This window comes from Anneissia japonica, unplaced genomic scaffold (genome assembly GCF_011630105.1).
Source record: "Anneissia japonica isolate Jap-2015-1 unplaced genomic scaffold, ASM1163010v1 scaffold284975_len822289_cov185, whole genome shotgun sequence".
Classification (NCBI taxonomy): Eukaryota; Metazoa; Echinodermata; class Crinoidea; order Comatulida; family Comatulidae; genus Anneissia; species Anneissia japonica.
The window spans coordinates 404,564-431,364 of NW_022699685.1; the positions used below are offsets into that span (position 1 = coordinate 404,564).

The 26,801-nt window shown below is 33.1% G+C and overlaps 2 protein-coding genes across 3 annotated transcripts in view; one reads left to right on the forward strand and one right to left on the reverse strand.

The window, feature by feature from the left end:
• Positions 1 to 5,114: 5,114 nt before the first annotated feature.
• On the forward strand, positions 5,115 to 13,456 carry LOC117103062 (very-long-chain (3R)-3-hydroxyacyl-CoA dehydratase 2-like). The gene is made up of 6 exons (XM_033243535.1): positions 5,115 to 5,249; positions 7,709 to 7,826; positions 9,294 to 9,401; positions 9,940 to 10,101; positions 10,386 to 10,524; positions 12,011 to 13,456. Exons 1-6 carry the CDS (start codon positions 5,161 to 5,163, stop codon positions 12,088 to 12,090), a joined length of 696 nt encoding a protein of 231 aa, XP_033099426.1. The 5' UTR covers positions 5,115 to 5,160; the 3' UTR covers positions 12,091 to 13,456.
• Positions 13,457 to 13,878: 422 nt separating this feature from the next.
• The window catches only part of LOC117103060 (solute carrier family 12 member 8-like), a 34,594-nt gene continuing 21,671 nt past the window's right edge, over positions 13,879 to 26,801 (reverse strand). The window contains exons 9-11 of one of the 2 annotated variants that reach the window (XM_033243534.1): positions 26,336 to 26,424; positions 24,917 to 25,092; positions 13,879 to 19,041 (exon numbers count right to left, since the gene is read on the reverse strand). In XM_033243534.1, coding sequence (XP_033099425.1) covers positions 18,852 to 19,041; positions 24,917 to 25,092; positions 26,336 to 26,424 — 455 coding nt within the window. In that variant the 3' untranslated portion in view covers positions 13,879 to 18,851. Of the gene's footprint in view, positions 19,042 to 19,399; positions 21,623 to 24,916; positions 25,093 to 26,335; positions 26,425 to 26,801 lie in introns of those variants that run through there. The other variant, XM_033243533.1, reaches the window with a different exon arrangement.

Sequence of the window (26,801 nt, forward strand, 5' to 3'; positions counted from 1 at the left end):
TGGCAGAGCACCAATGAATGTATAAATGAGGCCTAAGCCTAGTTATTAATATCAGGCATAGTAATCTGCAGATTCTTGATTACCGAAATGCCGAATATGATGATTATTTATTTTTTTATTATTATTAATTATTATTATTATTATTTATTTTATTTTATTATTATTAATTATTATTATTATTATTATTATTATTATTATTATTATTATTATTATTATGTTACTAAAACCAACCTGTAGGCCTACCTTAAGGGGAACTTCGACAATGGAGGAATATAGAAACAATTAAAAAATCGACGTTAAGGGGAAATAACACAAAAGATATCCCCCCCCCCCCAGGCTAGTTATTAGGACTAATTATAGGCCTAGTAAATGGTTCTTCATTACAAGGCTTAGGTCAAGGTAATTAATGCTGAAATTATTATTATTATTATTAATTAGTATTAATTAATCATGTTACTAAAACCAACCTGTAGGCCTACTTTAAGGGGAACTTAGACAATGGAAGAATTAGAGAACAATTAAAAAATCGACGTTAAGGGAAATAACACAAAAGATATTCCCCCTGGGCTAGTTATTATTTATAGGCCTAGTAAATAGTATAGTTCTTCATTACAAGGCTTAGGTCAAGGTAATTAATGCTGAACTTATTATTATTATTATTATTATTATTATTATTATTATTATTATTATTATTATTATTATTATTATTATTATTATTTATTATTTAACATTAATTACATTACAATGTTAGTTTGGCGAAGTTTAATAACGCCGCCGAATGGTATATTTATTTATTTAATAATATTTCTCTTGTGCACTCTATTTTTTATTTCATGCTTTAATTTTTTTTCCATTTTTTTTTCAAAATTTCAATCAACGTCTGTATGTAAAGCGTGACTGTTGGTGTCAGTCTAGGACCCTAGGCTTATAATACTAGGTAGGACTTAACTTAGCCTGAAGTTAGGCCCATAGTTTATCCTCTTTCTCTCTAGCCTTTGGTATTACTGTACCTACCTACACTTTATAAAAGGGGGTACTAGCTGTTGTTGTTGTAGATATTATACTAACATTTAATAACATCCAAGAAGGTCACAGTTAGTTACACACGTACATCCCATAAATCCGTAAGATATCATAGGCCTACCGTAGGTAAACATACAAAGAGCAAAAATAGTAAAACTCGAGCGTCACGACATTGTGTCTGCTCTTGTTCCTCGTATCGAACTTAGTCGAGTCAATCCGAGATGGCCCGAGTGAAGTTTCATGCAAATATTTCGTACGGTAAAAAAAAATCGCGCTGGGCGAAAGAGCGTAGCATCCTATGGGCGGCCATTAGGGTCAAAATAGAAAACTCAATAAACAAAGGACAAACTCAACAAAGGAAAAACTCAACAAACAAAAGACAAACTCAACAATCAAAAGACAATCTCAACAAACAACAGACAATCTCAACAAACAAAGGACAAACTCAACAAAGGATAAACTCAACAAACAAAAGACAATCTCAACAAACAATTAACAGACAATCTCAACAAACAAAGGACAATCTCAACAAACAAATGATCGGACACACTCAACAAATAAATGACAAACTAAAAAAAAAAAACATTTTTTCCCATTCAACAAACTACAACCAACCATTAGCATACACCACCAGCGGAGCAAAGAACAATTTCCCATTTAGACATTCCCGTCCAACAAATTACTACCGGTCCGATTTTAACAGAGAGATTCATCATACAAATTTTACAGCCGCCACAGGCTAGCCAAGAAGGAAAGTTTGCCATTTGGACAATCTCGCCCAACAAACTAAAAAAACGGTCATCAACGAACTCGGCCAACAAAGAACAAACTCGCAATTATACTAACTATTTTTTATGGTGGCCGGCAGCAACATTAGAGCATTGCATTAGTAATTCGAATCCCATTATCTTACTCGAAACCCTGGTATAGAAGTAGTATTACCACAACGATAATTAATTAGTAAGTTTAATCATGATGTGCACATCATATTTGAAATAGGCGTATTTTCCTCAGGCTGGTCAATGCATTTTGGATGCAGTTTTATAAGGCGTTATTCCAGGTACCCGCTTTTCTGGTTATACCATTTCCATGGTTTACCCTGCATAAAATATCATTATCTATTCAGTATAATGATAATATATAGTTGAAGTTCATTCGTCAATATTGCTCATTTCCGACAAACATCTTCATTTGATATCAGGGAAACATGATTAAACTGCTCAGTTCACCTACCCAGCCGCCAATCAAAATGTTAAACTCTCTACTCTCTACACTCTACAAATAGGAGTATGCTGCATATTACACCAATAAGTGTGATGATGTTATGTAGTGGCGCATTTAGAAGGGCGTAATGGTGTACTCCCCTTGTATTTTTTGAAGAACGATTTTTTTTTGTATAAAACTTATCAGAAAATGACCATGTTGAATAGTAAAAATCAATAAAATATCAACTTAAATAAATGAAAATGGTAGAGGTTTAAAGGAGAATCTCCCCATTCAGGGTTCTTCCCTGAGACTCATCTTTCTTATTTCACACAATCACTCCCCCTGTTACCGGATGTGACGTCAGTGGTCAGTGATCCAGGGTGCGAAGCCCCCCGAAATATGAGAATTTAGGGGTTTCAAAGCTAGGCTTATTGCATCGATTTTAGAGTCTATGAATATGTAAAAAATACATATAGGCCTAACTTGTTTCCCTCCCCGACGGATGATGTGTGAGCACATAGTATTAATATGTGAATACAGTATACGCTTTTATGCAAACATTTATGCACGTTTTTAGCACACATTTTAACGTGGTGGTGTATCCACGGGTAAAAGAAGTATAAAACAGAACCGTAGATATAATACAAGGAGACATTACGAAACACGTTAAAATGCAATGTTAGGATAATATATTTAAAGAACGATGGAAATATCCATTAATAAAATTTGAACAAAATGGGAAAGCATTGGCATTATTTACACCCTTTTAAAATATAGTTTAGTATGAAAACTTAAACTTAGAGTAAATAACACTTAAAACAAATTAAAAAAAAAAAACAGGGTATACATTGTACTGTTTTCCACTACCAAATGTATGTCATTAAACTGTACGGTACTATAGTTTAGAAGCAAAAAAACCATTAGATTACCACACAGATCGTATCATAACAGACGCCCTGTCTACAAGGATGACTTTCAAAAAGTTAAAAACTCTTAAATCAATTGTCTCCGCTCCGTAATAACACTACCAGTCAGTGCCAGCACACATGTTTGGAGTAATAATAATAATAATAAGTTTTGTTAAAAGCACATCTACTGCAGTAGTGCTCAATGCGTGTATAAGAGACAGATGTATGTATGTATAGGCCTATGTATGTGTTTATGTATGCGTTTCCATCCATGCACTTCTGGATTTTGAACTGTTTTTTATACTGTTATACTGTACAGTAATGGGAATGTTGTTCTAAGTTTGTTTTTGCCAGTGATTAATATCCTATATCGATGTAAGTTTGCGTCAGGAAAATATCACCTATTAAGGGGGCGGGACACTTTCTGAGTGTGCCACTTGGTCAAATAACCCCTATTAAGCTGACACTTGATTTTTTTCATTGTATCACAACATCTACAGCATCCTAAAAATAAGAAAAATTCATTCAACTTTATATTTTTACACTTTTTGAGCAATAAACCAGATTTTTCTCCCCTGAATCTATGAGTGCATATTAGTATACTTTGTATAAACCAATCTTGTCAATTTTGACCCTAAAATGGGGATTTCTTTATCTTTGTTGTTTTTTTTTTTGTATTTTATATAGGGCTCTAATCCATATCAAAACATGTATTATTCTATTTCATGCTACATCCATCTAATAGAAAGCTTTAAATATGATTGTTGTTAATTGTAAACCAGTATTTGTGTACCTTTTCAGGACATTTCACATCACACACATTCACACAACTTAATCACATTATACTATTTGAAACCATTATGACATTATTTGATCATTATTAAAAAGCTCAATATTAAAAAAAAACCTTTGGTCCGATATAAAACTATTGTTGTTTTAATTACATTTCTGCAGATTTCATATTATAAATGATTTGTATTTGCATTGCAAATTATTGCTATAAATTGGTTCTAATTCTATTGCAACTGTCTTATGTCAATAAAAGTAAAATTATAAAGAATGTATGTCATCGTTATATGAAAACATGCCCAAAATCCCTATTTGGGGACAATTTTATGTTTTTGGTTAGTGTCTATTAAGGGGACGCTTTTTTGGTCCCGAAGGTGTCCCCTTAATAGGGGGTTCTACTGTATTACTATTATTATTATTAACATTATTAATATTATTATTATTTATGTACCGAATACTCAGTACATTTGAAAATAGTTGTTCTCGGGTGGGGCTCCAACCCACGATCTCCAGATCACTAACCTGGCATCATACCTCAAGACCACCGAGCTTGCGCCTGATGACCAGCGTTGAATTCGAGTCCAAGTAAGCAGCGGGTACTGCAGTGTTGATAGTAATTGTTATTGTCGTGATGGAATAATAGACAATAACTGGATTTGCGTCAGGAGAAACATGTATAGGTGTAGAGGTGGTCTAGAGGTATGATGCCAGGCTAGTGATCTGGAATTTTAAGTTGAAATTGAGGAAATATTGCAATCTCTTGTAATTTTGTTTTATAATGGTTATATAGAATTATATAGAAGGAAAGTTACCACAAGAATGTCAATGGTTTTGCACAAACGCAATTGTATCAGGCCTGGAACCAATAGCCTAAAATGGGCCCCGTTCTTCTTAAAAGGGACCAGTTTTTGGCTATTGGTGGGGGTGGGTGGGGCGTTGTAGTTCATTATAGGCCTAGCCTAGTTGCTAGGCATTTCGTCCTTTGAGTATTTGTTTATTAGTAGCTAATTAAACAATATTTAATTTAAAGTGGCAGTATCAGGTTGCGATCAAATTAGATTTTCCCTTAAGGGGGCCCGCTTTACACAATCCCTAAAAGCCGTCGCGGTTCACTAATAATGCGTTAAACTGAAAGTCGTGTTCGAACGCATTGTACAAGCCACAAACGCTTGGAGCGTTACTGTTTCTGGCGAACTCAGCTGTAGTTTGGTTCTTTTTTGGAAGAGTGAGATGAATGATGGCCTCGGATAATTCCAGCAAGAAAGGCTTGTCGGGGGTTGCTACAGCGTACCTTGTTCTGTACAACGTTATTCTTTGTGCAGGGTAAACAGTAAATTATATCACACTTAATTGAAATTATAATCTAAAATAATTATTTGGAGTGCGTGCATAATACGAAACAGAGACCTAGGCCTAAGCCCTCGCCTAAGGCTAAAGGGAGCAGAGTTGCAGTATCTGTCTATCCAGCCAGGTCCTCCCTATATATCTACCTTGGGCGGGGGGTGGGGGCTAGCTTGTTACGTTAGATAGACCATCTAGAGGCTAAGCCTATCTCTAGCTATAGTTTAGGCCTACAGGAAGGGCCAATTTAATAGATTTCTGAGAGGGAAATCTGAAAAAATAATTTTGTACAAATTTTAAGATTTAACACGGTAGGCCTAGCTTATGCATCCAAACAAAGCAAAGGGATTGCCAACTCTCAGGATTAAAATCTAGTATTACTAGGCCTAGAAACTATGTTCAATAGAACATGAATGAACCCAGTTAGATCATTAGATCAATCCTGTTTTAAATTTTAGCTCAATTGGATCATGTTGAAAATTTGACCTTCGACTCTCGAGCTTCACTCTCACTATCTATCAGGCCGGTAGCAATTTTTTTTTTACACGCTAGCCTAGGGAATTTCGACAAATATTAAACACGAGCAGTCTGGTCAAACGGTACGTCACTATGTATGAGAGCGATTGTAGCTTATCTGTAACTTCGCGACAGAATAAAAAGTTGCTCGGGTTTACTTTCTCTTTTTTAGCGCTGGTCAAAGCCTACATTATACCAACAACACGCCATCGCCACCAACGTCCTTCACGTATACACGTTAGTCTATGCCTATTTTTATAGGCCTATTGTTTCATCGCGCTTGATTTTGGTCGCAGTGAATTCGGATATTGTAACTAGGCCTATATAAGCATGCAGATTTTAAACAATCATATTAATTTGTGATGATGATTTAACAGAAACTCATTACAAAATTATTTCACACATAACAAAATTACATTATGCCCAGAGTGTGATGTAATTATATAGTCACACCTACTTCAAATAAGATACAGACAAGTGGTTTTATAGTTTTTAAAAATAAAACCCCCATTGACCCGAATGTCATGGTACCATCATTTTTGGATCATTAAGACTAAAGTAAATACTGTACTGTTTATGTTAGGTTGAAGCAGTAGGAGTTAAAACTATTGTGACATGGTGAAGAACTACTAGTGAAGTAGCATCTCTGTGATAGGTAGATACAGGCCACTATAAATTACTGTTAATTATCATCACAAATTAGAGCAAATTAATATGCGATGCGATGAAACCATAGGCCTAGGCCTATAAAAATAGGCCTAGACTAGCATGTCTAATTCGTAAGCGTGTTTTGTGCTGGTGGCGATGGCATGTTGGTGATGTAATGTAGGCTACAGTAGGCTTACCCCATGCTTTGGCCAGCATTAACAAAGGGCTAATTCGTAAATAATATTTTTGGTAAGCCTATTTGTTTCACATAATCCCAAGCCTATCTAGCGACACATGAAACATGATCGCAAACTGTAACAACCCAGAAAACAACCCCAACCAACTTCTTTCGTCACTCGCTCTCGTACATTTATTGTTAAATGACGTGTGATGTCTCATTTTAGCCTATTTGACAAGACTATTGTTTTGTATATTTTTCGAAATTTAAAAAAAAAATTTGCAGCCCGGTGAACACATCTTTTTTTTTTTGTATCAAGTGACTTAGATCAAGGACAAGACTGACAGAAGTACATCAATTTTTTTGGGGTTTTGACCATGTGATTCATATATGTTTATGCCAATGCATACGTTGTGTGCAAAGGACAAGACTCTGCTATGTTATTTGTTACAGAAGTAGTCTTTAATTAACTTTGGGGTTTTTGACCCTTATGTCCCCATGTGACCTTTGATCCTAAGCAGTGAACACCCCATGTTTGGGAGGTCTCACTGGTTATACTGACCAAATTTGATTGAAATCGGCCAAATTGTTTGCCGCTAGTAGCATTATGAAATGTTGCCAGAAAGAGTAACTTTTTAATGACTTTTGACCCTAGATCCCTAAACACCTTAAAGACCATGCCTCATGTCAATGGATATGTTGACAGGACTATGCTATGTTATTTGTGGCAGAAGTAGACTTTAATGAATTTTACAGGGTTTTGCTGTGAACATTGCAAATATGGGAGGTGTCATTGGTTCTACTGACTAAGTTTGATTGAAATCCTCCCAATCGTTTGCCACTACAGTAGTACAGTGTAGTTCTAGGCCTATCCATGTAAGTTTTAACCACAGAGAGTGGCTGATATGTAGATTGTTGATCTTCATTTTGACCGAGTCAACTGACATATAAAATTTTGGAAGTAAGTATAATCCCCACAATTAAAATACTTTACAGTATGACCCATCATGGCTGATCCCTCATTAGGTTGCAGAAAGATTATAGATGTACAAATAACGATTTTGTTGTCCTAAGTGTACTATATTGTTTTATCTTGTAGATGGGCAAGTGTTGGTGTTATCGGAATGAAGCATTATATGTCGACCAAAAGCTTTGTTGGTGCCTATGATGCATTTGAAGTGCCACTAAAAGTTTTTCAGACTGCAGCTCTGCTGGAGGTTGGGGTTAAATTTTGATTCACAATTTAACAGCAATTAGCCAAACATCAGAGCTAAAATAGGTGACCCACTGCAAAATGAGTCTTGTTGCACTTTGCGAGAAAAGATAATTGATTTGGATTATGGAACACAAATTTTGATGTTTGAACACAAAAAATTAAAATGGGTGTTCATCATTTGTATCATCTCTGATCAGGAATCATTCAAATCCAGTCGTAAATCCTTCCTCTTCAAATAGCTGTCTCTTATACACATCTAGATGTGTATAAGAGACAGCTATAAGATATATATATATATGTTTGCATATAGTAGTAAGCAAAATACAGTAGTTTACAGTATATACTTTAGGCTATCATAAATGGTTTTAATGTCAAATTTTGGGTCTCATTTTGTAGTGTAATCACATGTTCTGAAGATGATGAAGCAAGGATATATAATAATAAACAATAGATAGTTGAATATTACTAAAATTTATTTTAGTATTGGAGTAAATAAGCTACTGTTGGTCAAAGGCATATCTATAGGGAGAGCACGTCTCCCCCACAGATAATCTTCTAAGCAAAAAAATTAGTTAAAATCATCCCCTTAGTTATTCATCAAGCCCTCCAATTAACCTTCTCACACCCTCATGTCAGCCCCCCTCCAATCTCAGTACTCCCAGATAAGTCACTGCTGTCTACTAGAACTGCATTATTTTACCAATCTAATGTATATTATACACAGCAGTACAGTAGTAGGCCAGTGTCAAAGGTTAACTGACACTGCTCTACCACCACCAGTAAGCTTTACTTTAAGAAGAGGCATTCTCACAATAAAACAGAGTAACATACTATTAACATTTATGAATGTTAACTATACATTCTGGCTTTAAGCCAAAACTGTAGAACAAAACTATATTATATTAATAAAAAGAAACAAAAAATATTTCTGTTTTGTGAGGGTAGTACATCCAGCAAAGCTGATCGTTTGTTGCACATTTAAGATAAAAAATAATGAACACTTAATAAATTTTACAAAGATATCAGTTTAACCTTTTGCTTTTAAGTATCAGTATTTTAACTGAGAAAAACAGCTTCAAACTTAAGTGTTTATGCACAAGCTATACAGTACATTAACCAGTGGTGTATCTAGGGATCTTGAAATGAGGAGGGGGAGCCAATGAGGATGTGATGGTGAAGTTGGGGAGGGGGTGTGGCTCGATTATTAGGTGAGGGGGAACTATCTCGCAAAATAAAGTGTTAAAGTGATTTTTAACTACTTGAACATGACTTTTATTTATTTTTTGGTGGGTGGGGGGAGGGCGACTGTGGAAGCGAGTATTTTTTTGGGGAATACGTCTCACCCATGTCATCAAACTTTTACTTGCAAATTGTTTTGTGGAAAAATTTCATAATTTTATGACAGACTGACTGATTATCTGTTTACTTGTAAGCCATTTTTTAATCATGTTTTTTTTTATGTTGATAGATTTTTCATGCTGCTATTGGAATTGTTTCATCGAACATTGTACTAACAGCATTTCAAGTGATGTCGCGACTGATGCTGCTGTGGTCGGTTACGCACAGCGTACCACAGGTATTTGATGTAGCTGGTCTTTGTCAATGCAATTGAAGATCCAAACAATATGTATTATATTCCCTATCTGTGCACATATACCTGGCATCCACTGTGTTGGCAAATAGTCTGCCTACTGCTGACTAATGGATCTGCACTTTGTGTGTTTCCGGTCCCGATTAAAGCCCAATTCACAAAGAATCCGAATTTTTGAATCAGAAGTCCTACCAAACCGATCAGAAAATTGAATCAGTGTGTAAGAATAAGGATGCTGGTGTTGAGCGCATCAGAGAGGTGGTCCAAATTTTGTTTTGGATCCAATGTAAATGCAGCTTTAACTGTCAAAATGTCTGTATTTCCATACTGTACTCTCCTGTCCCTTATTTCATGCCTCTTGTGACCTCCCCTTGCACTCCTGCCCATACTACTACATTGTTTTTAGAATCCTGGATCTGTCTCTGAAGTAAGTCTACCAGCAATATAATTTAATGTTCACAATCTCATTCTTCTTAGTTTCATGATGCACCCAAATAGAATCGTATCTTCCGATCTGCTTTAGGTTCAAGATGAAGTAAGTGTTACTATGTTCGTTGTTGCCTGGACGACCACAGAAGTGATCCGTTATGCATTTTATACATTTGGTCTGCTAAATCGTTTACCTTACATACTGACATGGTGCCGCTATACTTTTTTCATCATCTTGTACCCAATAGGAGTCTGTGTAAGTTGCATTGTAAAAATCATTAAACACAAATGTTGTTGCTATCTAATTCCTAATATGGTGTTGCAAGTTACTCTGCATCCACAACTACATGATGTATTCTACTGTACCTAAAACAAGTCAGTTATTATTGTGTACATTTTACCATATTTAAAGAGTGAAAGGTTTAATACATTCTACTCAGATGGTAATGCTGAATACCATGGTAGCCTCTGTGTTATACCATGTTAATCCTTAATCTTTGTTCAAACTGTTGTATGAACATATATAGTTTTATTTAACAGGGAGAACTGCTGACAATATATGCTGCATTGCCCATTGTGAAAAGCAACAGTTTATACTCTGTAACGCTGCCAAATAAATTCAACATATCATTCAATTACTACTATGCTCTCATCTTCTTCATGGTGCTGTATCTCCCAAGTAAGTATTATATTCAAATTGTCTCTTAATAATGGCTTCAACATTTTTATGTAATTCTCATATTCTAGTGAAATTATTCCTAGTTTAACATAGCAGCATTTTCAGGTATTTGCTTGTATATTTAAGGTTAGGTTGGCGTGTGTTTCTCACTAATGTGAACATGCTGAGCAAACAAATAAGCGGTTTACAAAGTTCTACACATATACAGTACACTTACCTTAAAAAAAAAAAAGAAGATGGATATCATGCGCTGTATTTTCTTTAAATTAAAATGTTCCTACCAAGCATTTAAAAAAATTCTATTTTATTTTATGCCAAACATAGCCTTAATACAATATTAAAAATAAATAACATACGAAGGTATATTATAAGGAGTCGATACATTAATTAAATATTATGAAAACTTGGCTCAAAAAGCTTGATATGAACATTGGGTAATTTTAGTTGATAAAAGGATGAAAGAATTGTATGAAGCACTAGTTTATAGCATCATATTACTTTAATTACTTGTCATAATAATTAGGTGTAAATATTTTGACATGATATAATTGATATTATTATTGTGGCCTTGATCTTACTTTACATAATAGCTGTCATGTGAAGTCATACAAACTTTTAAATGAACAGAGAGGGCATCATGACAATGTTGATTTTGAAGAACAGTTTACATTTGAAAGTATAATTCAGCTGAGTCATATGATGCCACCAAAACTTCTGATAAAAAGAAAACTGCCATGCATTTAATATAAATTGCCACCAATTTAAACTTAAACACAGACACGTTTTGGAAAGCCTCTGACATCAATAGTGCAAGGAATTCTACCCATCAATGCTTCTTATAAATATAGGCAGGTTATATGTAAATGTGAAGAATAATTCTCCTGAAGACGAATGAAGCAACTCAATCGAAACGTCGAGACTTTCTCAACTACAACAGTTCTTTTCAGAACTACTTACGTGGTGTACCGCAAGCTTCAACATATATATTATTTCTTCGCCATGCAAACCTTTAAGCAATACTAAGAATAATAATGGTAAGGCGAGACCTTTTTTATACCTTGTTTCGCAAACTTATCATCAAAGGAGGGTGGAAAAAAAAAATAAAAATAAGATTTTGGTTTTTATTTAGCGAAGAGTTTTGCCAAAAACATCCAAACGGAGGAGAAAAATAAAATAAAATTTTATTGGTGAATGTAAACAGTGTAGTAATGGGATGGAAAATACTTTAAATTTACATGTATTTTGGAGAATGCTGGCAGCAGGTTTGCTAAACAAGTTATGAAAAAAGTCTTGCCTAACAAGTGAGCTGTGGTCAGGACCATGTGAAAATTAAACAGCCAGTGTGATATTGAGGTTGGCTAGTTGCTTATTAAGTGACAGTTTTCCCCACATGATGTAAAGTGCTTTGCTTTTCAGTTGACTGTAATTTTATAGAATCTGTAAATATGGTATATTATTTTACTTACTGCTTATTCTTTTGTAACAGTTTTTCCGCGATTATACTCACACATGATCAGACAGAGGAAGAAGGTTATCGGTGGAATAACAAGAAGTAAACAAGACTAAAGAATTCCTGAGCCTGAGCCTTTTTACCTGATTTTGCTATTCAGTAATAGAATTTTAAATTGAAACGTGTGCTTAAATTCTGAGCTGCAGCCGTTAACATAATGTTTATGATATAAAGGTGCACTTTACTTTGCATATGGGCTATTTTGCACAAATTGAAAGCCAAATTTGGGTAAAAAACAATGTGGTAGATTTTGATCATGGCATTTAAAATGCATATGTTGTCCACTGAGAAATTAGAACAAAGAATACATTCTTTATGTTGATTTGCTCATTTTGTAGAATCACGAACGTTATTATTTTGAGCATTAAACAAGTACTGACTTGTGCTGACAATTTCTAAATTTTACATTTTACTCAACATGTAAAATGATATAAAATTAACATTCTGCAGAATGTAGTTTTTCTAAAGTTTGCTGTGAATATTAGTAAAACATTCCGTAAAAAAAACCCGCTTTACTCATGACTATTAAATATTGTTTCAGGAATCATAAATTCTTATACAAAAATATAACAACAATGATGTGGATATTAACAGTGATTATCTATAACTGTTTGAAATAATAATACAAAATAAACATCTAGAATTGATGTTGTAATATTGAATGTAGTAAAGATTTGAATGATGTTGTGCAACCAATTTATGAATCTAATGACCTTGGTAATAAAATAAACTGGTGGGAAGGTATCAGTGGTGTATATAGGGTGTGCTAAACCCCAAAAGCTTGTTCCCTCCCCGTCCCCACATTCAAAATGTCCGAAGCAAAAAAAAATTGTGCTCATGTAGTTAAAAGTCATGTCATACCATCTTATTTTGCAACCTAGCATCCCCTAGCTTAAGCCCCCACCTTCATTTCCCCCTCCTTCCCAAGACTCTAGATACGTCACTGGTTGTATAAAGTGCAACAATTTTTGAATAACGTAATGAAAACAGATTACAGATATCAGTGTGCTAAAGTTTTGTACAGGACTAGAAGAAATCTTTTTTTTTTACATTACAGTATTACTGTACTGTATTTAGCATCTAATGACATTTTATTTGAATGTTGTGGACGCATTCTCAAAATGATTGAACTGGAGTGTTGCTGGGGAAGTTACTAGATTTTCCCACATATTTTTATGTATGCAGTTTGGCTGTGCTGATTACGGTAATTTTCTTCCTAAAGAGCAACTTTAAACATTCCCGGTTATATCATTGATCATCCAAATGTAAACTTTAGGTACTGTTGAATTTGACACATGTCTGGAACGGTTACCTTAAATCTTATATTGCCAGGTTCTAATTGCATCTGTAATGTACAATAGAAATAAAATGCAGTTTTGATGTTTACAATAATCAAAAATAAATTTGTGATAATATCATGTTGAATGTCTATTGTCAATTAATTGTATTAACTGTATTTTAAGTATGGGAGCAAACTTCAGCCAGATAAACGCAATAACGCTCCCATGCATTCGGTCATTATTGTTTTTGAATTGGTGCCCAGGGACAGATCCAGAGATGTCTGAAAAGGGCCCCGATTGACAGACAACACTACCGATCGAGACAACACTACCCTAAGAGGTCTGCAAATTTTTTGTTTTCTAGAAGCCCGAAAATAACCTTTGAGGCATTTTGGGCGATCAATTATTTCAACTTTCCAAAAGTGAGCCCCACTAAATTTTCCTCTGGTATCATATAAATTTGTAATTTTACAATTATTGGATACAAAACAGTTGTGATTCAGACATTACAGGCATTAAAATTACAAAAATATCTTGAATTCGTAAGAAATTTCCATGACAAAATATATGGGAGAATATTACACTGATTCACTTTATTACTTCACAATAAATCATGCTCTATTTTTAGTGTACAGTATAATGATGAACAACAGTACTGTCTAGTTTTGATGACAAACACATGTAGAATATACCAAGTTAAGGCTGTGCATTGCACCAACAGTAAGGGCTGTCCACACGTAAATATGATTGTGATATGCCTATATTTGGGGTATAATTTGAGTCGTCATGCCCGTCGTTATGCACATCACAAAAATTTATCACAAAATTTGATAATAGGGACAGAACTTTCGAGGCTGCATTGCACCACATTTGATCTATGACAATACCATGAATTAAGATGGCAGTGCCCCAAGTCAACATTGCACCATTGCAACTGCATAACTCCAAGCTAAGTCTTCAGACTCTACCATCAATCAGATACAAACTACTTTACATCTTTCATTTCATATACTCAATACCAACACGTGCCATAAGCACTGATGGTGGACACCGGCGCAATAAAACTTTCCAGATCGGTTTCAGTTTACTAAACACACATGATACTATACTTATAAACAATGTTATCTGGACAGTTTAAAATTAATACTGAAAAAGGCTTGTGCAGTATCTATTTCAATACTGCCTAAAATTTTCATGCGCAAAATAACCAATAAACATACTTAGCTGTTTACAATTTGTTTACAGTTTACTATTGATTGTACACAGTTTATGTTTAGCTCATGTAACATTGCAGCTATGAAATGCTTACAATTTTGCTACTGCTTGATATCTGAGGGAATGGTGTCACATGAATAATACTGAATCAAATGAAGAGCAAATGACATAACAATATTCACAATACATACTATACATGTTTCCAAACTTTTATCACTTATTATAATTAAAAGCGTATGAATACTTTGACATGTTAAATTCATTTTTTTTAATTATTTAAATAATGTTATTATTTGAATACAAGATGGTAAAAAACCAATCATTTGATGACAAACATTTTGAAGCTGTAATCATAGTTTCAATTTGTTTAATCTGAAAATAGAATTGTCTGGAGCTCTTATTGGAGTTTATTTTCCTGTTAATGTAGATTTGCAACAGACTGGAATAAATCACATGACCTATTTACTAATGCAAGGAAAGCCACTCGCTTATGTAATGACATAATGCCACCCAATTATGACACATTTTAATAGGGAAGAATACATTTCAATCATTTACAACGGTTTTACATTTTAAGTACACTTCATTTAAGATAAAACAACAATCAAGAATAGAACCAGGATAAAGCATGCTGAATGTAAATGCTAAAATAACAATATCAAATAATGATCATTGAAATTAATAGATTGAATCATCTTCTAAGGTCATGTGACCCATATTACATGATTATAATGAGAATGACAGGTAATTAGCATAATTTATGAAAAATTATAATATTTAGGTTGTAACTACAAAAAGAGCAATGGAAAATATAATTCGATGGAATATACTGTAAATGACAATTAGCAACAATTTGAATAATAAATTGTTAAAATTTGTTGAAATAAAACATAATAAAGAATGATAAATATATAAATTTGTGTAAGTATTCAGAGCAAGCACCAATACTATACCTAGGTGGAACTTTACAAAGCTTATGGTATGACAATCTACTGCACCAACTTCTAAAATATACATTCCACTGTAATTTATCAACACTACTGATTTACCATGTAGCACACATTTAGCAGGAAAATCCAGTTTCTATATTTTTAAGGTAGTGTATATACTTTTAATACAGTAAAATAGGGATCTTCAACTATGCGACAATGGCAACCTCTAGAACTCAATGATGTCACTGGCACATGCAAAGACTTTTGAGTTATCTAAGATGTTTGGGCTGAAACAGGTGGATATCCAGTCTTATGTGTTACTTAATCATTAATAATCAGATCTGATTGCACGTAAAAACATTTAAATTATTTGATACTCTCTACATATAACGATATTTACTACTCTTACTATAAATACATCATTATTTCCAAAACTATTTACATACAATACATTATGTTCTTCATTACCACTGCGAGTATCAGCCAACTATACAATACAACTTTGCAACATAGGCACATTGAATACATTTACACCATATATATATATATAGTATATTTATGTCACACATTATACAATTAATTGTACATTATATACTATGGCATCATACACTACCAGAGGTATGTCTAAGATTTTCAAAGCCCAGGCACATGATGATGTTGGGGAGGGTGTGTACATTTCAAACAGGGGGACCATCTTTAACCCTGCATTCCAACAGGATTGGCTACTGCCTACAGTACACCACAACTTGGGTAAACAAATGTCAAATATATGTAAGTAATCTATAAATCCTATTTAAATTTACCTTATATTTATAATTACATCAATAATATAAAACAATTACGTTTTATAGTATATCATTTACTCCCTTCCAATAACAGAAACTAATAATTATGCAATGATGTTTACATCGGTATAATAGATTATAAATTATAATAAATAACTTCATATATTCATTCAAAAGGATATAACATATGAATGAATGTCAATCTAATATTTTGAGAAAAATGTATTGTCTCTCATATGATTTGAACCCAAGATATTCAAACTAAAATTGGGTACTCAACCAACTAAATATAGGTTCAATTTTCCCATTATTGATACATTTTTCCCAAGGTTCTACACTATACACAATATAATATAACATTTTTATATAATCTTATTGGAAGGATTAAGGACACCATAAAAAAAAATAGAATGGAATGTTTATCCAAAATAGTGTTCTATATTGCCACAATTTTTTTCAAAATATTAAATTAAAAACAAGAGAAACAAAATTAAAAAGTATATATTTGGTTGTCTTAAATTAAATATCAAATTATTAAAATCTTGACAAAAAGTTAAAGTAGATATTTTCATCAGAAAGCTGATTTAAGTAAAATTATAAGTATTAAAGAGTTAATACTATATGCAAAGCTTGCAAAAGGAAAGAAGTTATTTTTGGTTTTTAAAAATTCACTAAGTAGTTTCTCGGTTACTTACAATTTAGAACAGAAACGTCACAATATCACAACAATATTTGTGTTCAGGTTTTCATATGATAATACATTGTACATGTTTTTCCAAAATATGGAGAATAACAGTAATAACACTGATCTTAGAAATTTGGATAGTAGTAAAGTGAACTGTCAATATAATACAATACCTCACAACACTTTTACTAAAGGAGTCAGCTCTTAAATTTCATGTTATATTCAAGTTCTCCAAAGAAACTTGTATGAAGAAAAAAGAACAAGACCATTACTATAGTATTTCATTTAGTAAGAACTGCAAACATTAAACTGTAAAAACATTACATTGGGTTTAAACATTGACTGGGCATTATATAGACAAATTGTGGATATTATATTTGTACAGTAGTAATATATATCAAGGGCCTATGAACTTTCCATTGACAGCAATATAACACCAATGATAATCTATTAAAAATACTTTTATAGGTTCATAGGAGTCTGTTGGGTGACCATGTGCATTGTATAACTAGTAATACTGCTTTTGGTATTAATATTACCTTCTGTTTTCTGATTTTGAGTAAAATACCTTCAGCAGCACTAAGATATATTGGAAATACCACACTTTTGCTTACATATGTCTTACCAAAATATTATCTCTGCAATACAATTTTTACACCACAAACAACCAATTAGTTCTCTACTGTACTTAACCACAAAAAACTTGCACATAATATGTTTGTCTTCAGTATAACATTCTTACAGTTAATCTACAAAATCAATTTATCACAACTTAATATAAGCACACATTGAGCAACATATATATTAAAATTATGTAGGAAGAATTGACGGATTAAACTACAAGTATCTAGTACATATTTTTGAATGCACTTTAATTTCGACAATTTAATATAAATCTTTAAATATATTTCTTACTTGGAATGTAATTCCTAAAACAACTTCCTAGTAGCACACAGTTAAGGTTGTGGCACTCAACATAAAAAAAACAATTCACAGAAAAAAAAAGGTGAAAATTTAGGAATTCAGCGCAGAGCACAAAATTGGAATATAGGGGGCGTTCTTTAATTGTGAAAGCAATAAAAAGGGTATACTTTTAAGTATTTAAAATTTTGAGTCTTGCAATAAAATTTTAAAAAATAAAAACGTTTTGTCAGAGAACATGCATGTGCTCTCATTTATATTTAGTGACACTACCAAACATGCTTTACTAAAAACATTTTTATTTATCTTTCATTGGTTAAATTTATACTTAGTAATACTTCATTGAAATGATTATAATAACAAGTAAAATATATTAACATCAATAGCCTATTATCAACTATCTCAAAACATGTTAAAATAAGAAAATGTAAACAATTTAAAAAGTATAGCATGTATTTCTATATTCAACAGATTATTATATTCAGTGAAATAAATATTAAGTTCATAGAGTCCTCAAATTGTTATATAACACTGAATTTTTTTCAACAATGGAAAATATATATAGTTCAATATACATACAGGTTCATCACATAACTATTACACACTTACTTTACCACTGATGTTCCAAAAATAGAATACATATTTAATTAAACCTATCGCTTACAAGATAATTCAGTTTAGCTACTAGCTTCACACCTTAGTACAATCCACTAGTGACTGTATAATTTTCCAGTTTGAATTCTGAATTGTGAGCAAAATATTTATCAAAGATTTTTGGTGATGTTGATAAGTAGCTTACATCCCAATTAATTGACCAATCAGAATGCTAAGATTCTTTTTCGGTCAAGGATACAAATCAGGATTATTCTCACTATGTGGTATGCATGTCCTTACACGTGAGGCTGGGAGCTCAGCTGAATTCTCATGTGAGGCTGGCTTTTATGACGCATTATAAATTTCATTCACTTTTAGAGTCTAGATAATAAAACCCATATCATTCTAGAATGCCTTCTTTTCTTCATATTCATAGCTTTCATCAAAATTACCTCCTTCCATCAGTGAAGACTGGTGATAGCGCCCCCTGTTGGCAAAATCAGCATTATCTTCCGTCAGTTGCTCTGTGTAGGATGTTCCAGGAGTGAACGACTGACCGCTCACAATCATCTGTTCCTGAGACGACACATCTTTCCTGTTATAGAAAACAAAAATGATCAAAATGACATCGAAAGAGTACGCAATTAAGTAGGCCTACGGTATGTATGGCCAATTACATTACACATATAATTCAGTTCCTGTAAATAATCAAATACTTTCGTAAGTCCATTGGTAATTCAAACATGTTAGATAATTTGATGGAATTAAAGTGGATATTGGCCTATGATGGCAAATCCAGCAATACACATAAAATCAAGTAGATTAAATGTGTAGTGAGCAATTCAATAATTCTCTTCTCACACCTCAAGGCACAGATATTATCGTTGTTTACATGTTTGGTGGCCATCTTTGTTAAGAAAGAAAATACAGTTTTTCTGCCTGTAAAAAAACCCCTGCCTGTAAAAAAACCCCAGGTGAGATTTCAAATTGATAACAATGTCAATGTTCTTAAGATGTGTCAATGGGCAGACAAATGTCCAGCCAAACATTTTCGAGGGTTCCAAGACACCAGCAAAGGATGTCTGACTACTGCATACGTAGTCTGTGGTTTTGTGCAATATCACCTTTTAGGTTTACTGTACCTTCTTCATACTATTTTATAATTGCTACTGCCTGTAATGCAAACTACAACTTACCTTACTACTACAGGTCTCACTCTAATTAAAGACTACCTCCAATTAAAGACCACTTTTCTATGGTTCCCATATAAAAAAATGTCTTTTAGTTTTATTATTCTAATTAGAGACCAAAGCTGCTAAAAACCATAGAAACCTTGGTCCCAAAATTGGTCTTTAATTGGAGGGAGACCCGTGCTTCTATTACTACTATATTACTATTGACTGTCACCATTGTTGTCATTGTCATCGTCATTATTATTGTCATCATTAGTAATTGGTGGCAATATTTATTTATAATAAATTATATTTTCTAACTACATTATGAACAAATAAATTTCGGGTGCACCACAAAACTCACACATTGCATCTTCTTATTTATTCAATTTAACACAAACAAAATGCATACTGAACGTTAAATGTCATGACATCATTAACAATTAAGGAAAATTAGGATAAATCATACATCTCATATAACCAAATATGGCTTTAAAGATAAATAATCAAATATAATAAATAATCAAATAATAATTATTATTATTGCTTATACAACTAGGAAATGTGTTCACCTTTGATCCAAGCAAGGATAACCAAAATAATTTAATATTTATATCTTGTCTTTTTACAGATTCATAGCATTATTACATCATGAAACATTAATATTAATTTTATCAAAAAATGAAGTTTTTAAACGTATTTTTTAAAAAACTAACATAACAATAAATGTTATACTTTATAATAGTTTTCAAGAAAGTTTATTCATTTAAGTATCGTGCTTAATATTTAAAAAAATGTCAAGATTCAAAATATATATGGAACTTGATGATGATGATAATGATTAATTATTTTAAATCAAGCAGAAAATACTCCTAACAGCAAAGCTGATTTTTTTAAAATGCAGTAAATTAACAATGAAGCATTTAAAAATTACTTAAAACATGATCACTAACAGATTGCACATTAAATTTCATGAATTCATGAAAAGCAAAAATAAAACGAGCAAAATTACATGGGTTAAAAAAAATTATAATTTTAATATTAATTGTGAATCACATTTGATGTTGGAGAACCAATCAGCAACTGCTGGTCACTTGGCACCCTCAACACAGTTATCATACTACAATTACAAAATCACAGAAAACATTTTATCTTCAAATGTATATATTTGAAAGAAAAAAAAGAAATTACAGGAACTAGAATAAATCAAGTTTTGACATGGACTGGACATAGTTTTATTGATAAATAATAGTTAATGGTAGTTTACTTCTTTGAAATAATAATTTAAGTTCCTTCCCTTTCCACTCAAATAAAAACAACAAAATATTAACAGAAAATAAGGTTACTAGCAGACCTGGATTGATATAGCTGGTCTAGCAGCTAAACGAGGACACTGGTAACTGAGGGAGTTTATGAGCTTTTCGGAAGCAGTTTAATATTATTTTGCTTTTCAGTGTTAATTAAATTAATTGTCCTTTATTTCATATTAAAATGGTGCTGAAGTAAAGGCCACTCTGGCCCTGGACAGGGTCAACTGAAATGGAGTATTTGACAATCAGCAGCAATAGTGTCTGGATGCTAGAACACATAAAAAAGACATATTTGCTAATTTGTACTATTGATTAAGTGATGTGACCTTAATTCAAAATAGATTATTTATATAACTAAACGTACCACAGCACATATTTAAGTCTGGCAGAAAAATTTGAAATTTATTCCCTACTCATTAGTGAGTGGCAGCTTATTCAAAAAAGGGCTTACTAAGTCACTTATGGTAACTAAAAATAATTCAAAAGTTGATGTTATTCTTTTTCCATAGTATCAACTAAAAGCTTTTGAGTTTCAAAACTATCATCAAAGTTGTCATGCTTAAGGACAGACGTGTGATGGTATCGGCCGCGTGTCGCGTAGTCCTCACTATCTTCCGTCAGTTGAGTTGTTGACGTTCCCATCTTGCCCATTACTGGGGTGACAACCATTTGGTCTGCCGGAAGTGGCGTGCTCCTAGGAAAGGGCCAAAAATAATGTTTTGTATGGTGGCAAACTGGCGAATTTGATGAACCAATCACCAAAGAAGAAAAAAATTAATGAAGAGATGCATGCAAGCGAGAAAAGTTTTCAAAAGTTAGAAGCGTTGAAATGGCAACTAGTATAAACCTAACACTACACATGCAATTGTGGAAGTAGTTGGATAATGAAAGAAATGCATGGATGATGCAGTAAATACCTACATCTTAAAAAAAACAAAAACACAATACAGTATGTGACAAATTATGTGGTTTTATGTTTACGAAGGTGCATCCAGCAAAGCACCTCAGAATCCTTAAATGCAGGGCTACATTGCCTGTATGGACTAGTGTACCAGTGTAACCCCCTACCCATCTTGAAAGATGTACTAGGTTCTTCAAAGTGCACATGAGCCAACTGTGTTACACTGGGCCTATGGTTTATAGTCCTTATACGAGAAGACATGTTCAAACCCCAGAACCATAGACAAGCGTGCCGCTTGCACCAGCGCCGATATTATGCCTTAATTTTGTGGCACCCCTGCCTTAACCGCTCGACCATTTGACTCGCGTGGTGAGTCTAGTAAGGCTTTTGGCCTCTGATTGGCATACAGACAGTGCAAGACTGTGTTTTTAGGTAAGGCACTTTATCTGCATTACCTCTCTCTAATCAGGAGTTTAAAATGGTTACCTGGTAGAAAAGATGTTGATAACAGGGATTGAAAGGAAATTTTCCATTGTCAGGCAAGTATGAACCCCCTATTACCAAATGCCATTTTTTGGACAAATATTAATTTGCTATAAATCAAACCAAAGTTTTTGAGTGCAGTTTTTAAAAATATTGGTCTAAAAGCAACCGTTATTTTGAAAACCCTTAGGCTGTCTATGGCAAATAGGATTTGTCCCCTTTTACCTCAACAGGGGTTGAGCTCATGGACCATGACAAGCCTGTTGGTTTGTATGTGTGCAGCTAACAGTGGTAGTATGAGAAGGTTGCACAGTCTGTATGATAGCATATAGGAATAAAGTGACAAACTGCTTTGTTTTCTTTCAATATGCACTACACAATCAAACCAACCCTATAGCAATTCATCTCCCTTTACAAATCATTCCTTTCTTTTCAAAAGTGTAAAAGGCAAACCAGAACACATTAACTAGGACTGTATTTCTTGAATTAAGTAATGATGCCCAATAGGATACCTAAAAAACAAACCCCTTCTGTTACATAGTTATCCATATTCCTGATTGCTTTTATCAACAGAGTGATGAAAGTATACTGATTAAGATGCCCTATTTCTTTAGATGTATTAAAGCTGTATGTGCTTCAGTTATATCAACGACCAAAAGCTTGTGCCTTAAATAACATTTGTGGCTGTGACAAGCCAAACCAGTCACTCGTCGCAAATCGTGTTTCAGAGAAAATGGCCAAAACATGCTAAAATGTCGAGTTTTTAAAAATCTATTTTATTGCACTAAACTAACCTTTATATATATACACACAATCCTATGCTGTTATTTTCCCCATTTTCAATGTTAAAACAACACTTTTTAAGGAATTAAAGATAGTTTCTGCATGAGAAATGCCTGAAATCATAAACTTTGAAGGCTAATTTCTCATATATTGTTCTTTAAACAGCTGTGTGGTTAAACGCTTGTAACTTCATAAGGAAATGTCCAATTTGGATGATTTTTTTTACCATTTTATAGCTATTATTTTGCTCTCTAACACTGTATTAATAATTAAAAATCGGTTTTTGCGACGAGTGACTGGTTTGGCTTGTCTTTGCCACATTTGTTAACAACTCGAACCCGACTTAACTACAACATGTACCAATATACATACAAATACAAACATAGTCCTTAGCCCATCTAACTCTCGATATGAAGGTTAAAACCCAATGCTGGCTAGGTTTGAACCAGGGTCTACAGAACAAGAAGCAGGAACCTCTTGGCCAATCGCTCAGCTGGATTGCTATTGTAGTAGAATAAAATTCTTGAGATTCACAACCAATAAGCAACAATAGCATTCAGTGAACACAAAACCACTGACTTACTCATGGAGAACTTTTCATTTGGACTGTCTTTGTAGTTGTTAGGATATGCCAACAGTTCATAGTATTACATTAAACCAAGAGTATTCCACAAAGATTTTACTATGAATGTTGAGAAAAAAGGAAATAGATAAATTTCATGTGGCTGAATAAACAAGTAACTTGGAAAAATAAATTGGGATATTCTACATAAAAGTGAAAAATCTAAGGAATCAATAACTATCAAATAATTGATTTTAGTTTGAAATGTGAAAACTATTATTTTCTTTTTTTTTTCTCTTGAACAATTGTCTTGTATTATATTGTAATATCTATTTTATACTAAGACTTTTTCATTGTTAGTTTTTCTGTTCAATGTTATGTATGTATTATGCAAAAAAGGTATAAATAAATAATTAAAAAAAAACTAAAAAGGTACTGTATTTCAGCAGCCTCTGGTAAAAACATGTGTACATTTCATATTAATATGCAATGGAATATTGAAATCCAAATTTATGAGCTACAACTTTCGATAATTTAATCGATATTGCATGTACTGAAAAGATTCTAGCGTTGCAATAGTTGCTCATGAATATTCATTTAGGTCTCATGTATATTGATGCCTATAAGATGTTATTAACAATGTACACATATTTTATTTAAACTGTGTACATTGTTATTAACAATGAACACAGTTACAATAGAAAAGGCTCCCTCTAATATTCTGTTCGACAAAAAGAAGGAGGGTTTCAATTGAATTATACAAAATGTTGAAAAAAGAATTTAAATTAAAAGAGAATGATAATAAAAAAACTACAAATATTCATAATGCTATACAAAATGAAATACCAGCTCACTTACATAAACACACATACATGTATACAGGTATATAAACAAGCATCCAAAACACACACTATACATACTTCCAATAACAACATACATATGCATCATACATATGAGGCTTGCCATTCCAAAACCAGTGTACTGTTGTTAATTGTAAACTGTGTAATTAGCATAATGTGGCAGTATTGTATACTTTAGTACAGAGAAGCTGTAATACTTTTACTCATAACTTTGGCAATAGTAAGTTGATTCCAGTAAATGACCCATCATTTTAAAGCTTACAATGTGGAGAATAAGAGTATTATAAAAAGTCAATTAAAATTTTCTGGTCTGATGCTCGTTTTGGTATGTTAAGCCTTATATGTACGCACATACATGTACATACATTCACATACGAGCATGCACCTATGAAATCATACCTGCATAAACGCTGACATGAGAATTGTAGCCATCGAAAAAAATTGAAATCAGCAATTCCTGGATAAACACCGGGATTGGCTTGACCGATGTAAACAAAGATGAGAAGACTTATGGAAATGTTGACCAATGCATAGCTCCACTGAATACAGAACATGATCACAACACAGCACATTACCTGAAATAACAAAATACAATATTGCTTGCTTTTTGCATATTTAAAAAATACTACAGCTTCCTCAACACTTATTAATTTTATTCTCCTTTCTGTATTATTATACTGTATACCATACAACTGTTAACCTCAACATTGTTGTACAACCCAAATGATACATTTTTGAGTATACTCTGCTTGCACAGATTTCTTTTATGCTGTGGTAGTGGAACTTTTCTGTAAAATAGAATGTGTTGATGCTGCGCTCATTAGAACTTGTGAAGTCGATGTTTCCCAGTTCACAACTTGTGAAATGTGTTTATCTGGTCACTGAACTTGTAAACACAAGTTGTGAACTCGAGTAGAATTTTCTTCCTCGATTTGCACAAGTGGTGTGGAAAATGGCGGATGTAACAAAAATGAGCAGATGTATTTATTGCAATTTGTTTAAATAATATTATTTCAAATTAAAAAAAAAAGTGTTTTTTGTATCTTTTATTTGCAATCTTATGATTTGCACTGTATAACATTCTGAATACATTTTACAGAGTCCTAATTCATGCTTTTTTTACATAGGCTAGGCTTGGCCAAGGAGCACATCCGTGTAAGGGCGCTTGTCAAAATCCTGAATAGGAAAAAAAGAAATGGCATTTTAGCGTTCGGCAAATGAATGGCCTCTTCTCTTGTTCTCGCATGTTACAAGTTGTGAAATCAGTTTTCACAAGTTCTAATGAACGCAGGATTAGTTACATGGAATTTTTCTGTAAAATGGAATATGTTAAGGTTCATTTCATTTCACTTCATTTGACAGGCATGCCAGGCACAGTGTGAATGTAGTTTTATCAGGGAGTAGGTAATTGGTCCTACGTTTCGACAGATGACCAATGGCTGATAGCACCTTGTCCGACAAAGGACTATGTTTAAAAGCAATTTGACCTAGTTTCTGCAGTATACACATGCTCCTATCAGAAGCCTATTTTTACATATGTAACCACATAAAATACATTAAAATAGTAATGATTTCCCTCAAAAAATAAAACCTTTAACATCTTACAAATACATTACTTACTACAAAGATGAGGCTATGATTTCTATAACACATATTAGCATGAAAATAATTGCACTTAGGGTCTACTCCAGGGTCTGTCACAGTGTTTGTCGATGAACATAAAGTACCACTGAAATAAGACGCTGGACATGGATATTTCATATTTTTTATACTTAAGATAGTGAACTGAAATACAAATGGAAAGTGAAGAATACAAACCCCAAAGAGTGATACCCATCTATTGCAAAGGTGGGAGTACCAAGATTCTGGCATTCGGTGGATCTCACTAGTAAAGGGTCGGGGTGGGTCTGAAACATAAACAGCAAAATTAAACACCAGTCAATTTATATTTCATATTATCCAATACCATCAGAACTGATAAATACCAGCTCATTATTTTGTGGTAAATTTTTAAAACAAGTGGAAATAATAACAACAATTAAGTTAATTTAATATATCACATACTGCAAAAATGCTAGACCGAATTTCAGTCCCTAAATTTTGCCTAAATGAGGGAAAACAATTAAAAATAAGTTTTGGCACCAATGGCAGCATTTCCATATCATTTCTTAGAACCAATGGCATCTATACTATACATTTTCTTGGTCTAATTCCGCAATCCAAATTCAACAACATAAAAAGTTTCTCAATATAAACAGACGCTGGTGGTGCTCTCCAAAAGTTT

Coding starts and splice junctions, on each gene's coding strand:
- LOC117103062 (XM_033243535.1), top strand. CDS start 5,161: ATGATGGCCTCGGATAATTCCAGCAAGAAAGGCTTGTCGGGGGTTGCT. Junction 7,827..9,293: donor AGACTGCAGCTCTGCTGGAG/GTTGGGGTTAAA, acceptor TTATGTTGATAG/ATTTTTCATGCTGCTATTGG. Junction 9,402..9,939: donor TTACGCACAGCGTACCACAG/GTATTTGATGTA, acceptor GATCTGCTTTAG/GTTCAAGATGAAGTAAGTGT.